This window comes from Lotus japonicus, chromosome 6 (assembly GCF_012489685.1).
Source record: "Lotus japonicus ecotype B-129 chromosome 6, LjGifu_v1.2".
Taxonomy (NCBI): domain Eukaryota; kingdom Viridiplantae; phylum Streptophyta; class Magnoliopsida; order Fabales; family Fabaceae; genus Lotus; species Lotus japonicus.
In genome coordinates, this window is record NC_080046.1 from 14,962,303 (window position 1) to 14,979,611 (window position 17,309).

The 17,309-nt window shown below is 37.5% G+C and overlaps 1 protein-coding gene across 1 annotated transcript; it reads right to left on the reverse strand.

Annotated features, from left to right (window-relative positions):
• Nucleotides 1-15,091: 15,091 nt before the first annotated feature.
• Nucleotides 15,092-15,929, reverse strand: LOC130724972 (uncharacterized protein At5g39865-like). The gene has a single exon (XM_057576236.1). It carries the CDS (start codon nt 15,927-15,929, stop codon nt 15,201-15,203), a length of 729 nt encoding a protein of 242 aa, XP_057432219.1. The 3' UTR covers nt 15,092-15,200.
• Nucleotides 15,930-17,309: the final 1,380 nt, after the last annotated feature.

Consider the following 17,309-nt stretch of genomic DNA (forward strand, 5'->3'; position numbering starts at 1 on the left):
AAAATGCCATAATCACTTGTACCACTGATATACTTAATGATCCTTTTCACTTGAATGAGATGACTAGTCTTTGGTTCTGCTTGATACCTAGCACAAACTCCAACTGCAAAAGTAATATCTGGTCTGCTGGCAGTGAGATACAAAAGACTTCCAATCATGCTTCTATATAAACTAGGATCCACATCAGTACCTTTCCCATCCTTTGTAAGCTTGATATGAGTTGCAGCAGGAGTTCTTTTATGGCCAGCATTCTCAAGACCAAACTTCTTAACAATTCCCTTGGCATACTTACTTTGTGTGATGAATAAGGTATCTTCCATCTGTTTTACCTGAAGTCCCAGAAAGTAAGTTAACTCGCCTACAAGACTCATTTCAAACTCAGATTTCATTTGTTCAACAAATTGTTCCACCATATGGTTCGACATGCCACCAAACACGATGTCATCAACATAAATTTGAGCTACCATGAGTTCACTGCCATTTTTCTTAACAAACAAGGTTTTGTCAATGCCACCTTTGTCATAACCATTGTTAATCAGAAACTCTGTTAATCTTTCATACCAGGCTCTAGGTGCTTGCTTTAAGCCATACAAAGCCTTTTTCAATCTGTACACATGATCTGGAAAACTTGGATCTACAAACCCTTTAGGTTGTTCCACATAGACTTCTTCATCCAGGTAACCATTCAAGAATGCACTCTTGACGTCCATCTGATATAGTCTGAATTTTAGCAAACATGCTACTCCTAACAACAATCTGATAGATTCAAGACGAGCAACAGGAGCAAATGTTTCATCAAAGTCTACCCCTTCTATTTGAGAGTATCCCTGAGCAACTAGACGAGATTTGTTCCTTGTCACATTACCACTTTCATCAGACTTGTTCCTGAATATCCACTTAGTTCCCACAACATTTGCATCATCAGGTCTTGGAACCAATTCCCACACTTCATTTCTCTTGAGCTGTCCCAGTTCCTCTTGCATGGATTGAATCCAGAACTCATCAGTCAGAGCTTCTTTGACATTCTTTGGTTCTATTTTTGATATGAAGCATGCATTAGAAACCAGATCCCTTGACCTTGTAATAACCCCATCATTCAGATCACCAATGATATTTTCTTTTGGATGTATCTTCTGAATTCTAATAGAGGGTTCTTTGGTAGCTAAAGGCAGTTGAGATACAGTGTCTTCTTGTTCATTTTGGAATTGAATTGCTGGCTCATCTGGTTCCCCATCTGTACACTCATACGGTAGATCATCTTCATCATGAGCTTGTTCCGTTCTCTCATTGGATGTATCATCAACAACAACATTAATGGATTCCATCATGACTCTCGTGCGGATATTATAAACTCTGTAAGCTCTGCTGTTTCCAGAATACCCCCAGAAATATTCCAACTTCACTTTTAGGATCCAGTTTTCTCCTATGTTCTCTGTCAGTCAGAATGTAGCACTTGCTCCCAAAAACATGGAAATACTTCACTGTAGGTTTCTTTCCTTTCCATAGTTCATACTGAGTGACTGTGTCTCCTTGACGAATAGTGACACGATTGTGAATGTAGCAGGCAGTGTTGATGGCTTCAGCCCAAAAATGATATGGTAGATTTTTTGCATGCAACATAGCTCTAGCAGATTCTTGCAATGTCCTGTTCTTCCTTTCAACCACTCCATTTTGCTGAGGAGTGATAGGAGCAGAGAATTCATGTTTGATTCCTTCAGATGAGCAGAACTCAGAGAATTGACCATTTTCAAATTCTTTTCCATGATCACTTCGTATTTTGACAATCCCACTCCCTTTTTCCCTTTGCACTTGGAGACATAGTTCTTTGAACACTTCAAAGGTGTCTGACTTCTCCTTCAGAAATTCTACCCAAGTGAACCTGGAAAAATCATCTACACAAACAAAAACGTACCTTTTTCCTCCCAGACTTTCCACTTGCATTGGCCCCATCAAATCCATGTGCAGTAGTTCAAGCACTTTTGATGTAATCAGATGTTGTAACTTCTGGTGAGACATTTTGACTTGCTTCCCAATCTGACATTCACCACAAACCTTTCCTTCTTGGATGTTCAACTTTGGTATCCCTCTAACTACTTCCTCAGCAACAATCCTTTTCATACTCTTAAGATTCAGATGACCTAACTTTTGGTGCCAGATTCTAACTTCATCTTCTTTAGACATCAAACATAGAGCAGACAAAGATGTTGTTTCAGAAGTCCACATGTAGCAGTTGTCCTTTGATCTAGCTCCTCTCATCAGCACATCCTTGTTCTTATTTTTGACAACACACCCAGACTGTTTGAACACCACCTTCAAGCCTTGGTCACAAGTTGACTTATGCTGATCAAGTTTGCAGTTAACCCTTCAACTAGCAAGACATCATCAAGGTTTGGAGATCCTGTGTCAGACAATTTTCCAATTCCTCTGATCTTTCCTTTGGCTCCATCCCCAAAAGTAACAAAGCTCTTAGCATGTGGTTTCACTTTCTCAAGATAATTTTTTACTCCTGTCATGTGTCTGGAACACCCACTATCAAAGTACCAGTCTTCTTTTGATGATGCACGCAGAGAGGTGTGAGCAATGAGAGCAGTAACATTAACCTTAGGCTTCCACTTTCTTTTGTCTGGACTTTTCTTTTCATCTTCTCGTGAAACACCTTGAAGCATAGGATATCCATACAGCTTGAAGCAATATGGTCTAATGTGACCAAATCTGCCACAGTAATGACATCTCCAAGTTGAATTTTGATAGTTCCTGACTTGAGCATACGAATGTGTAACCGATTGCTGGGGCCTGTGGTTCCACATTTTAACATTTGATTGTCTTCCAATCTGCACATGTTCCTTGGTCATGTTCTGACTTGCCTTGTTAACAACACGATAATCAAATCCTATCCCAGTCTTATCACCTGCACTTTTTTCCACATCAAGAATTTCATCCAGAATATCAGTGCTTTTGCTCATCATGCGAATGGACTTGGTCATTCCTTCCATTTTTGAGTTCAATAAGGCAACTTCTTCAGTTAGCTTTTTCTTATCAGCTTGAAGGTCAAGGACTTGCTTCTTTTGTTGCTGACCGTAGATACATGCTTCTTTCCACTTAGTGTAGAGAAGTTTATAGGCTTCAGCAAGTTCCTCATCGGAGATTTCCTTGTCACTGTCTCCATCATCTGAATCACATCTAACCATGAATGATGTTACTTTGTTTGATGTTACATCTTCACCTTCAGTATCAGATTCATCATCAGACCAAGTGGTGACCATTCCTTTCTTCTGTTTCTTTAAGTATGTGGCACATTCAGCCCTGATGTGGCCAAAACCCTCACATTCATGACACTGAACTCCTCGGCCATTTCCTGCCTTGTCTTCATCTTTCATTTTTCTTTGAAATTGCTGATTCTTGAAGTTGTCAGGTCGTTTGTCTTGCACATTTGGCCTTGATCGTTTATCCAGCCTCTTCAAAACCTTGTTGAATTTTCTTCCCAGAAAAGCAATGGCTTCTGATATGCTCTCACCAGTTTCATTATCAGACATATCTTCATCTAAATCTGTGCTTGAGACAAGAGCAATGCTTTTATTTCTTTTCTCAGGTCTATCATTTTGAGTCATTTCAAAAGTCATCAAGGATCCAATAAGCTCATCCACCTTGATACTGCTTATGTCTTGAGCTTCTTCAATAGCAGTTACTTTCATGTCAAACTTCTTAGGAAGAGATCTGAGAATCTTTCTCACAAGCTTCTCCTCTGACATTTGTTCTCCCAAAGCGAAAGAGGAGTTTGCCATATCACGCAGTCTCATATGAAAATCAGAGATGGTCTCATCTTCCTTCATCTTTAAGTTCTCAAACTGAGTTGTTAGAATCTGAAGCCTTGACATTCTAACTCTGGAAGTCCCCTCATGAGCAGTCTTGAGAATCTCCCAAGCATCCTTTGCCAAAATGCAAGTGTTGATCAATCGGAACATGTTTTTATCCACTCCATTGAATATAGCATTTAGCGCTTTAGAGTTACCCAACGCCTCCTCATCCTCTTCTTTGTTCCATTTATCCTCAGGTTTCAACTCACCAACAGATGACCCTTCCTTGGGTATGTTCACCGGATGTTTCCAACCTTTGACAATAGCCTTCCAAGTCTTGCTGTCAATTGATTTGAGAAACGCAATCATGCGAGCCTTCCAGTAGTCGTAGTTGATGCCATCCAGAATAGGTGGTCTATTCACAGAGCCACCTTCCTTTGAGTTGTCCATTGGAACCGAATCTGTCTTCCCTGGAGCTCACCCAACCAGAACAGGGTGCCTGCTCTGATGCCAATTGAAATTCGTATTCACCTAGGACAGATGTGATACACAATGTTGCAACAATGTGTAACACAACAAAACACAATCAGAGTATCAAAAACAAACAAACAGTTAAAACACAAGGAGTTGTTAACCCAGTTCGGTGAACATCACCTACGTCTGGAGGATACCAATCCAGGAGTCAATTCACTATCAAATAATAGTTCTCAGGTCACATAAAAGTCCCTCCTATACCTAAGTACTCCCCCTTAGTATAGAGCCTCTTATATGTTCATCACTATTACACAAGTGAATCAAGCTTAGCCCTTCTCCTCTAAGCTAAGAGAAAACTTTCTCTAACTCCTAACGATCACTGCCACAGTGATCAAGACATGTTTATCAAAAACAGTTTGATGAGATTACAACTCAACTAAACAAATTCAACTCAGTACTTTGATGAACTAAAGCACTAAGTTGATACAACACTCACAAGAGGACTCACAAACAAAACCCTAAGATCAATATCTGAATCTCTGAATCCCTGCCAGCTAGGGTTTACAAGTTCCTTTTATATAGACGTTCACCTGGGGCTTGGATCTTCAATGGGCTGAACGTCATAGAGTCCACTAACACACTTCTGGAAAGAATCTTCATGGAATCAAATCTTACCAGAATAAAATAACAGAACCAAGTAAAACAGAATTCAAACTTTGAGATAGACTTGGTTCACACGCTATCAATCTTGTTACTTCAGCCAAGATTTAAAACAAACACGCCTTCAGAAGATAAAACGCACAGCATAGAATAAGTTTTCTGACTCCTCATACAATCAGCAACCTCACAACAAACTTGACTTTAACGACTGAACCAACAACATATGAAATTTCACCATGTTGCTCCAGATGTTGGCACATATGGTTGCACATCATGGTTTGAGCAAAATGCAGCCAATCAAAAGAACTACACGAGTGATGTTTTATATGATTTTTTTTTTTTGCTATTTTTTAATCGAGTTATTTTAAGATAACATTTTATTATGTTTGATATTTAAGCAAACCCCCGAAATTATGTTTATTTATGTAACAAATACAATCTTGCTTCTATTTGATTAGATTGAGGTAAAAATAATAATAAATTGTAGAAGAAATTTTATTAAAATTGTTATAGCTTAAAAAACTAAAACGAGCTACATTTTAAATAGTCTTTGATTAAGAAGCACAATTAACATAAATACATGACAAATAAACTAATAATGTGACCAACTACTTGAAAATAACTTCAAATGAAATATTTACTACATAACAAAAAGTAAGATGATGAAATCATTTAGATGATGAAAATCAAAATGATGATATATAGTTGAGAAAAGATGCATCAAGAGAAACAAAAGAAACAGGGATATTAAAATTTTGAAACGATAGGTTTTCCAAAAAAAAATTCTTTTGCACCACATTTATGATCACATGTATTTGTGAAGGTCAATACCATTCTAGATCCATGTTTTATTCAATAAAATGATGGCTCTGTGGGTCTGATTCATTCAAGAGATGAAAAACAAGTAATACCAATCAGAAGGTTCACCTAAAAATCAATAACATTAAGAACAAATTAATCATCATCAAATTGATGAATTATACTGAACTGAATGAAATAATATATAGGAGGTAAAAGATAAATTTATAGAAACAAACATCTGTCTCTATCACCCTTCGAGTTTTTGCAACATTTGCAGACATGTATCTCCCGCGGCTAGAGTTCCTACAACAAAACCAGCTGGAAAAATTGAACCAAGGACACTTAAAGCATTGACATCATCTCCTGCAACCAAACTAAGAAGATTTCTTCTAGCATCCTATGTGTCATCAGAATCTAACGTATGCTGAATTTCCCAGTAGATTTGTTTATCACCCTATATTACATGAGAATCCTACTGGGTGGGTTGGGCAGTTCACATGGTGAGCTAAAAAGAATGAAGGGTATTGAAGGATGAAGGGTCAATGTTCGATTCCTGGTGAAGGAACTAATTTGCTAACAATTAACAACTAACATTTGCCTATAAAATAAACATGAGAATCCTACTAACTATGCAAAATGTTGGTACATCATATAGAAGTATTAGAGCGGTGAAGGGAATAACATATGATACTTTTAAAGAAGCATGCGATCAATTGAGGTTTCTAACAGATGACAAAGAATATATAGATGCAATTAAAGAAATCTCTGATTTAGCTTTTGGAGAACAAATGAGGAAACTCTTTGTAAGAATGTTAATGATGAATTCAATCTCAAAACCTAATGATGTTTGGGATGCATGCTGACTTTATCTTATCATAAGACATTCTACCGTAGAAGAAACATTTCATAATCCATGTATGTAGATTTTCAAGTTATATTATTAAGATTTGAAATGTTGTTATAGTAATATAATTATTGCTTGGATTTAATTTAAATGAAATTAAAAAGTTTAGAATATCATGTTGCGCCTGATAATTATGCAAAGTGTGTGAACAACATTAGTTATATATATTCGATATAGTTAAAAACCATTAGTTAATCTTCCTTCTCGACTGCAGGGCTACGAATCACAAATGCTTATTTGAACAATTTATGTATCATTGACATTGAGAATTTTCTCCAAAGACGTGGTAGGTCATTAAATGATTACCCATCTTTGTCATCTTCATAATATGATGAAGTCCCAATTTGACAATAGATTTATTGTCAATGAACTAAACTGTGACAAAGATGCATTAAAGGTAAAATATGAAGAGTTGCTTGGTATGCATACTCAAGATGCTTCTACTTTTTATATGGCTATGGTGGAACCGAAAGACTTTTGTTTGGAACACTTTATCCGCGTCACTTAAATCCAGAGGAGTAATTTGCTTAATGTTGCTTCCAGTGGCATAACATCATTACTCTTGCTTGGAGGCAGAACAACTCATTCTAAATTTTGCTTTCCATTAGATGCTACAGAGAACTCAACATGTAATATAAAGCAGGGAAGTCTACAAGCAAAGCTTATGCTTGAAACTAGCCTATGAAGCTCCAATGTTGAAAAAGTTTTGTTTCGAAGCTCTAGACATTACAGTCCGAGATTTAATGAGGTTGAAAAATGAAGACAACATACGTAAACCTTTTGTAGGAAAAATATTAATACTTGGATGTGATTTTAGACAAATACTACCTGTAATAACTAGAGGAAGCAGGCAGGAAGTTGTGGAAGCATAGCAAAGTGTTGAAATTGTTTAAGAAAATGCGGCTAACCGCAGGTGAGACGGTTGATGAAGCAAAAAAAAATCAAAGAGTTTGCACATTGTATTCTCCTGATTCCGGAGCAGGAGAGTATGATGTACAAATCCCGCCAGATCTGTTCATCTCAATTAGTCCTGACTCATTAATATAATTGATTAAATATACATATCCTGACCTTCCGCACAAAATGAAAGACTCGCAAATTTTTCAAGATAGAGCAATATTGACCCCTACACTAGAGGTTGTTGAAATGATAAACATTTACATGTTTGGCATGATAGCTGCACCAGAACGAGAATATCTGAGCTCCAACTCTTCCTTGCAATCTGATGAGGATTCTGAAATCCGAGGTGAGTGGTTTACCACAAAATTTTTGAACGACACTAAAAGTTCATGAATGACTAACCACAAACTATTATTGAAAGTTGGTACTCCAATCATGCTTTTGAGAAATATAGACCAAGCAACAAGTTTTATGCAATGGAACCAGGTTAACTATGGATGAACTTGGTGGACATTTTATTGGTGCACCTGTTATCACGAGAACAAATGCTAATGTCAAAGTGTACATTTCAAGAATATAATGGACTTGGTTCCTTATGATTCCAAATTTCCAAATAAATTCAGAAGCCAATGACAGACACTATCTCAAGTTGGGCTCTTCTTTCCGAGATCCGTCTTCACTCATGGTCAGTTATAAGTAGCTCTCTCTAGAGTACGCTTAAGAAAGTGTCTTAAAATTTGTATACTAGAAGAGTCGGCAAACAACAGACCGTTACTGTAGGTGTAATTTTTAAGGAAGTTTTTTGAAATGTTTGATGTATGCAACACAATTTCATTTTTCTCTTCATATATTATTACACGGTTGACTTATACACGGTTGACTTATTTATAATTTAAAAATTACATATATATGAAAATTAATTAATTTATTACAAAATTTCAATATAAGATTCCGTGCAACGCACGGGTTATCACACTAGTGTGTGTATATATATATATATATACACATTGAATTTAAGGTATCAAACGTACTGAAAGGCTGAAACGGAACAAGGGAAAATTAAAAAAAAAATGATGAAGCTGGAGGTGTAAAAGAAAAAGCATGACGAGGATGAATAAAAATTACGTGTAGATAAAAGAGAATTTACGCTGGCCAAGCTATGAGCTATATATAGCATGAGGGGGTTGCCAAAAATACTTCAGGAAGTATGATGAGGATCGAATAAATGGACGTGTAGGCCAGGGAGAAACTTTGCTGGAAAACCTATAGACTAGGGGCATGACGTGCAACAAATTTGGATGAAGGAGTTACACAATAAGAGGGGAGGCAAGTCAGTTGAGGGGGAAGTCAAGAAACACAAAACATTGGAACACATTATTTGGGAGTGTATTAATCTTTAGGGAAAGTTCTTGAGTTCATGGTTTGAGTGTGAGAAGATTCGGGAGTTTTGGAGCGGTAGCGGCGAACGGAAGTAAAGCGCGAAAGTGATTAAGTTGGAGAGAGAGCAAACTTCACGCTACGAAACTGGACGAAGTACAGATGAGGGCAACTTACTTGCTAAATAATGCTTTAGGGGTCGATAACTTCGACTTGTATATTGCTTATATTGACTGTTCTGAGGCTTTTGTCAAATATTTATTGTTGAGGCTTCGGCCGTCTTCATGATTTCTGTTGAACTGAATTGCATAGTATTGTTCATCTTAAGTTCTTGATAATTGTGTATACGTTCTGTTAGATTGTGCTAGCTCGAACTAATGTTGTTTACGCGATTGCGAAGTGCGGGAAGCACTATGTTGTGTCATATTGATGACAGAGTTGTGAGAAGAATTCTGGGCGGGCTCTGACAAGAGTTTTGAGCCATAGTCGTGTTGGGGTTCGTCGACTTCTCCCGTTTTCCAAAATCATTTGCAACTCCTAAATCTTTTTCATAAGGTTCTCATTATTACTTAAAACATTCCCTTTGGAGTTAGTTCATTATGGAATTGATTGATAAAATCAAGGTTTCATTTATTTTTTTTATTTCAGAACCCCTAACTAGTCAAAAGTTCCCAATAACCCTCAAGTGTCTTCCCCGGGAAAAGTCTCAAACACCAACACGACTATGGCCCAAAACTCTTATCAGAGCCCGTCCAAAATTCTTCTCACAACTTTGTCATCAACATGACACAACCTAGTGCTTCCCGCACTCCGCAATCGCGTAAACAACATTAGTTCGAGTTAGCCCAATCCAACAGAACGTATACACAATTATCAAGAACTTAAGATGAACAATACTATGCAATTTAGTTCAACAGAAATCATGAAGATGAACTTAAGATGAACAATACAATGCAATTTAGTTCAAGAGAAATCATGAAAACGGCTGAAGCCTCAACAATAAATATTTGGCAAATGCCTAGAACAGTCAATATAAACAATATACAAGTCGAAGTTATCGACGCCTAAAACATTACCTAGCAAGTAAGTTGCCCTCACCTGTATTTTGTCCAGTTTCGTAGCGTGAAGCTTGCTCTATCTCCAACTTAATCACTTCCGCGCTTTACTTCCGTTCGCCGCTACCACTCCAAAACTCTAGGATCTTCTCACACTCAAACCATAAACTCAAGAACTTTCCCTAAAGATTAATACACTTCCACCTAGTAGTTAATGTGTTCCAATGTTTTGTGTTTCTTGACTTCCCCCTCAACTGACTTGCCTCCCCATTTTATAGTGTAACTCCTTTCATCCAAATTGGTTGCACGTCATGCACCTAGTCTATAGGTTTTCCAGCAAAGTTTCTCCCTTCCCTGGCCTACACGTTCATTTATTCGACCCTCATCATACTTCCTGAAGTATTTTTGGCAACCACCTCATGCTATAGCTCATAGCTTGACCAGCGTAAATTCTCTTTTATCTACACGTAATTTTTATTCATCCTCATCATGCTTTTTCTTTTACACCTCCAGCTTCATCATTTTTTTTTAAATTTTCTCTTGTTCCATTTCAGGTTCGTTTGATACCTTAAATTCAATGTATATATATATATATATATAAACAAATAGGTTAAGTATAGCCGTATAAGTAGTGTAGAATTTCCATTAAAAAAAAAAAAGTAGTGTAGAATTTAAATCATAGAGTTAAGAGAAAAATATTAGGATGATGAATCATCATCCTAAAAATTATGAGAAACTCTATAATATAATTCAATGTTACTTTGGTTAAGTTTAAGTGATCAAGTGTAGTGTTAAACATGTGTTTTTCATTTATATATATATATACATTAGTGTGAAGATATATGTATTTCTTTTTCTTTCTTAACCTTGAACTTTTCTTTTTTTTTTCTCTTTTTTTTCTTTGTTCTTTGTTCTCTTTTATTTTATGAAAAGAATAATAATAATTTTAATAATACACTCGTTTATATAAACACACATGATACAAGAACACATCAACTTAAGTTTAATAGCGCTTATCGCTCTTAAGTCGATAAATAACTATTTAATTAAACGCTTAATCTATCCAGGTCTTACAACAACAATGTGATGATGAGTTCTTGAACTAGAAGAAAAAGTAGTTAAGATCCTCGCTAATGATCATGCTAGATTTACCAAAAGTCAAGGTAACTTGGACCTATGTTTAGGGAATGGAAGGATACATTCTGATAAGACTCTTATTGGTTACGTTGGAAATCAAAATGAGCATGCACCTACCTTTGCTTCATATATTTTTGGTGCTGAGTGCTTCTTGACATAAACCCTTCAGCAATGCGTCTATAAATAGGAAATGAGACCTCGAACCATCTAGAACCAACCCAAACCCATTTGTGAATGGCTTAATTATTTCTGTTGCTGATGTGATTAATAGGACAAGAGAAACTCCCTTCATGGTACTAGACAGTACATGCTTAAAAACATGACAGGAAAGAAGTCTATGTTCCAGAGAGATTTCATTCGTGGTATTAATTGTAAAAATGAGTAAACAATCTCTTCCTTCCATTCACAGCCGGCCTAAGGGCCAAGCCACCCAAGGAAAGGCGCTTTAAGCCTCTAAAAAAAATTTAAATTTTTTAACTAAGTAAAAAAGACCCCAAAAGTTTTAATAAATAAATATTTCTTTAGGTAAAAATATCTTACTTTAAAATTTGTTTTAGCCCTTGTTTAGTGTTGGGCCGACCCTGCTTCCATTGGTAATGTATAGCATGTTAAGAGACTAAAGCATTAATTATTTAGCATAAGTCAATTGTGTGATAATGGTTATCAAGATGCCTTAAACAAGGATTCATGTATAGTTAGGGATTCAGATGACAAGTCCTTATTTACTACTTAGAAATGCAAGAATACTTAAAAGATTGATCTTGATGACCTTGACGATATGATGTCTCATGTGTATGTTTTCATTTGGGTGAAAGATGAGCAATAGATCTGACATAAACGACTTGGGCATGTAAGCTTGAAGAATCTTGCTAAACTGAGTCGGGATAACCTTGTGAGAGATTTGCCAAAGATCTCATTTATTTTTTTATAAGCCAATGAATTGAATAAATAGGAGTACAAGGGGTACTTCAATCCCAAATACAAGGAAAAAAAAAAACAGTCATACATAGTACATTAGCGAAAGATTACTAGATAGGAAACTAATAGCCTAAGGAATAAGCTACTGCTAGAGCCACCAAAACAACAAGAGAGCTCAAATTTAGTTTGCTCCCAAACGATGGCAGATAGGCCTAAATGCTCAAGTCAGAATTCTTGTATTATGGCAAGCCTCAAGCAACAAGCAAACAAAAACAGAAACTGCCCCATCACACAATTCAGATCGATTTCAGACAAATTAGGGGGTTTGAGCTCTCATATGATTCCAGTGCTTTTTGTTAAGAATCTCAGAAGGTGAAATAGGTTAAAATTAAAGCTCTTTTCAGTCCAAGAACTTGTTATTTCTGGTTTTTATATTACTATCCTTAGTACAAAGTTGAACCATGATACGTAAGACAATAACGAAAAAAACGCTGGATATAATACTTCAAAAATTAAGGGTTGTGATCTATGATTTTAATTTGCAAACATACCAAACAGTCAAACACTATCTCTCCCCTCACACTTTCTCCTATGTATTATCAACTTCGCCTATGTCACCCCACCATCTTAGCCTCTTAATGCATATGCAACTCAATATTTTTGGGACTGCAAAATATACGTGTTCTCCTGTGAATAAATGTTTTTTCTTCATCCCCCATCACCCGCCTTGTGTTTATGCTTCATAAATGAAGAGATCGTCATGGTGAGAAGATTGATTTAGTATTCCTACTTGAGTAGCAAGGATCAAGGAAACCATCTTTCCTTGATTCAAACTGCGATGTTACATGATTTTATTCTAGTTTGAGAAGTGAGCCACGCGAGCATGGACGACTCCCACGAATGCCCTCTATATGATCCTGTTGTTAGCGTGCAATGACCACCAACAACACACCTTACTATTGCAGTGATGGTTGTGTTTAAGATTAATGGAAAAAATTATTTTTAACTTGGGGCAAGAAAATGATTTTTTAGAGATTTATGAAAATATAAATTACGTTGAGTTTTATTTTTTACCACATGTATATTCCGATGAGGAAATCCTACTTGAGCGAGGTAGAACTATTATGGACAATAAAACATCCCTGCCAAATGTTTAACATGGATCAGGCGAGCCCCTATAGGGGCGACGCCCTAAGGTTGCCCGCCCGTCGGCGGGTCACTTGGCTCATAATCTAGACCTATCCATACGGACTGGTGGACCCATTAGGAATAGGCCTACAGCGGGGCCCACACCCCCACACATATAAATAAGAGACGGTTACCAATTGTATGAGGGCTTTTTGGCATTTTCTAAATAATACATGAAATTCAGTTACCCACTCTCTCTCTCTAAACTCTCTCTCTCTTGTGCAATCTCACCACACTCTAGGTACTACCCTACCTCTCAATGTTCCATCCTGGAACATAACACAACAACATTCACAAAGATTTACCTAAAATCCATGTCACTTGATCGATACAGTTGTGGTAAATTAAACTGTTTTTGAGGACAATAGTAAAAAGTAGTTTAAAAAAGGTGCCCACTAGGGTGGACACTTTCATTATTGGTCCACCGGTGGACCAAGGGTTATATTAGTAATTTACACCTAATAAAAATATGTTGAAAAAAAATTCCCAAAAGAACCCTCTCCCTCTCTAGTTCATCACCGACCAATCTCTGACCCTCCCCCACAGATCTGAATCTCTTTGAAAATGAACATACAATGTGCAAGTAAAATTCATGCAAGCTAATTCTTCAGACACAAATCCAAAATCATCAGATCTGATCCTTTTAAATTTCAATATCCAATTTCAACACATCAACTTGCTCTGGCGATTCACACGCAGATGAAACCATCTAAACAGTGCCCATATTTTCAATCAAAATTTCACAATGCAATATTAACAATGCGTTGATTAAACATAGTTGAAAAAGTTTCTTACTTGAACAATACCCATGAAAGAAAAAAACGAAATTTAATGCAGGAAAGATTGAAGGGGTTATGAACTTTGCTACTTCCCATCAAGCTTGATCCTTACTACCACCTACAAACTCTGCTGCTTCCCATTGCCGTCGATCAAGCACCCATTGCAAGGCACTACAAGTGACACTCATGGTTTCCCAGTACCTTTTTCCAACACAATCACCAAACAACCATTTCACAAATTAACAAACAAACATACCAAAATTAAAATCAACAATGAATAATTAAATGGGCAAATAACAAAATGTTGATTTAGTGAAGTGCAGATTGGGCTTTCCAACATGGAGATGCCACCTAGGTTGAGGGATTGATAGAGGGCGTTCATGAAATCGATCTGGATTGAATAGGGTTTGAAAGGGAAGCAGGACCAGGAACGAAGGCGTCAAAGAACATCGCAGGAGGGCCAACCATTAGCAGCGACATCGGCGTCAGAGAGAGAAGTGTAGGCCGGAAGCCACCATCATTTTCCAGAAGATGGAGAAGAATAGGGGGACCAGGGGTTGTTAATTTACATTTGTACCTTTTTACCATTCACTTAATCTTAACCGTTCAAATAAAGAATATTCTAAGATGCATAAATCCAACGGTGTTCAGGCCTGGATCACCGGTGGACCAATAATGAAAGTGCCCACCCTAGTGGGCACCTTTAAAAAAAATACTCATAGAGCTTCTGATAATAATTGAAAAACTAATTATGCTGATAAGGAAAATGCATAATATTACGAAACGAAAGACAAGAATAACCGCATAGAGTTTTTCGAGTAGATAAAATTGTTGTGTTTAATTTCCTTTTTAATGCACTTGTTTACTTTAAAAACAAATAAGAAAGTGACACTTATAAATTTTTAAGTTTCGTAAACCATTCACCCGTACCAAATAGCATCACTCTTCCGCTAAAATGTAATAAAAAAGTTAATCCAAGCACATTAAAACCTTGTTAAAAATATTTTTCTTTTTGTCAATAAAATGCTTAAACAAACAGCTCCTAATTAAACCTCCCACAAAATCACCAATCATCATCATGGAAGCCATGTCCCCCAATATTCTAGCAGTATCCCCCCATTCATTCACCAAATAATTCCATGCCAAACATTAAATCTAAAATTCAAAATAATCAAAGAGATGAAGTATTGAATTTAAATACAGAAAATTTAAATTATTTGGAGTGGCGCGATACCGAGAAGAAACATGCACGACACCTGATCAAACCGTTAGGGTTGCAAGATGAACAACTTCTGAACCCGCTCTTCTCCGTGAAAACCTTGTGGCTCCCATCACAGTCATCGCACACGACGAATCTCAGCCCTGCACACGCTTCACATGCTTCCCGCTGCGTCCTCGGCAGCCGTTCGATCATCTCCCTGAGCTCTCCGCTCTCGTACAGCCTCGTTACCTCGTCGACGCCACCGATGTACTCCCCGCCGATGAATACTGTTGGTAGTGGCACGCTCTGGCGGCCGAGGATCTCCTGCAGCTCCTCGCGGAACTGGCCGCCGTCGACGCAGACGTCGCGCTCGTCGATCGCGACGGGGAACCGCCGGAAGATGGATCGGACGGCCTTGCAGTCATTGAAGGTGCGGCGGACGACGCGGAGGCTGGTGTAGTAGATCACGACGGCGCCGCCGTCGGAGTCCGGCGGTGCGGCGGTGGTGGTGGGGGAGATAGATCGCAGGCTGATGAAGCGGGTGAATGGGGAGGAGGCGCGGAGGCGGTGGAAGAGGGAGGGGGATTTGGGTGAACTGGGTTCGGGTTGGATGAGAGTTTCAACGTCTTTGAAGGAGTAGCAGGAGGAGGAGGAACCGTAGGAACGGGTTCTGGTTGGTGGTGGTGGTGGTTTGGTGGTTCTTTCACGCCATGATGAACTGAGCCATTTTGTTGGCCACATTACTGAAGAAAAAACTAAGAGAGGTTTAGTGATGTTAGTTGATGATGGTACTTATGTAAGTAAAATGAAATTGAGAGAGGTGATAAGAATGAATAATTGGGGATTTTATATATGGAAAATGGGTGATTTAAGGCAAGATTATAATTAATAATCACTATTCCCTAAAAAGATAATTAATTGATAATTAGTGATTAGGAATTAGAAAAGTCAAAGTGTTGTTAGGACAAACCGTTATCGTATATCGAATAAATAAGTTCACACTTGCAAGGAAAAAGAAAGGCTTGTATTGTGAAACATGTGTTACTTTTAACCGTTACAACACCGTGACTTGAAGTTTGTTACGTAGGCAAAAATTTCCTACTTTCACCCGTCCGTACACAAAGACTTCCTACTTTCACCCGTTATGAAGTGGAAAGCGTACGGACATTACGAAAATATAGTTTCGGTTGTAATTGATAATTGTTTTAATTTTTAAATGTCTAGTCTTGTCTCTTAATTGTACAAACAACAATTTTATGACTAAGTTCATAAATTAAATGATAAAATAGTATTTAAGAAAATATTATAAATATAAGATAGATAAATATTGTAATTTTTCAATATATAGAATTTTGTGTAATTAATTAAAGGTGGTTAAATTATAAAATATTAAAATGAATATATTAAATATAATATAACTTATTTTCAATCACTTTAAAGAGAGTAATTGTCTATTTAATTTCATAAATTTAATTATTTTATGGATGGTTACATTACTAAAAACAATTTAGCATTTAATATTATAGTAAAGATCCTTCATCGTTCATGCTCTTTTGAAATGGCTTAGATGAGAGACGTTAGAGAGAGAGGCTATGGTGGAGTACCACCACGGTCGCTGCCGCCGGCTAGGCAGCCATGGCAAAGGTGGACAGGGTGGCAGAATTATTCTAGGCAGCCATCAATGGGGAGATCAGGACGACAGATGATGAAGGAATGGGGGCACCCTCATCGCTGGGCAGCAAGTAGACATGAACGTAACATATTGCAACGTTCAAGCAATTATGGTGGATCCAGGGGGAGGTTTCAAAAGCAGCAGCCGCAGCGAAGATCCCAGCATGGGGAGAAGAAGGAAGACGATCAACGGAGGCCAGCTCAGGCAATGGGTTCGTTTTCAGTGTTTGTTGATGGCCTTAGTGATAAAGTTACAGTAGCAAAATTGCGTGCAATTGCTGGGAAAGCTGGGAGAGTTCGGGATGTTTTCATTCAACAGCGAAAGAAATATGATCGATGTTACCGTTTTGGATTTGTCCGTTTTCAAAATGATGAAGAAGCATGGGGGGCGATTAGAATGTTACATGGCTTGAGGGTGGAAGGAAATTTCATTGTTGTCCAGAAGGCGAG

What these genes read in the sequence shown, in the direction of transcription:
- LOC130724972 (XM_057576236.1), bottom strand. Translation starts at nt 15,929, where the DNA reads ATGTGGCCAACAAAATGGCTCAGTTCATCATGGCGTGAAAGAACCACC.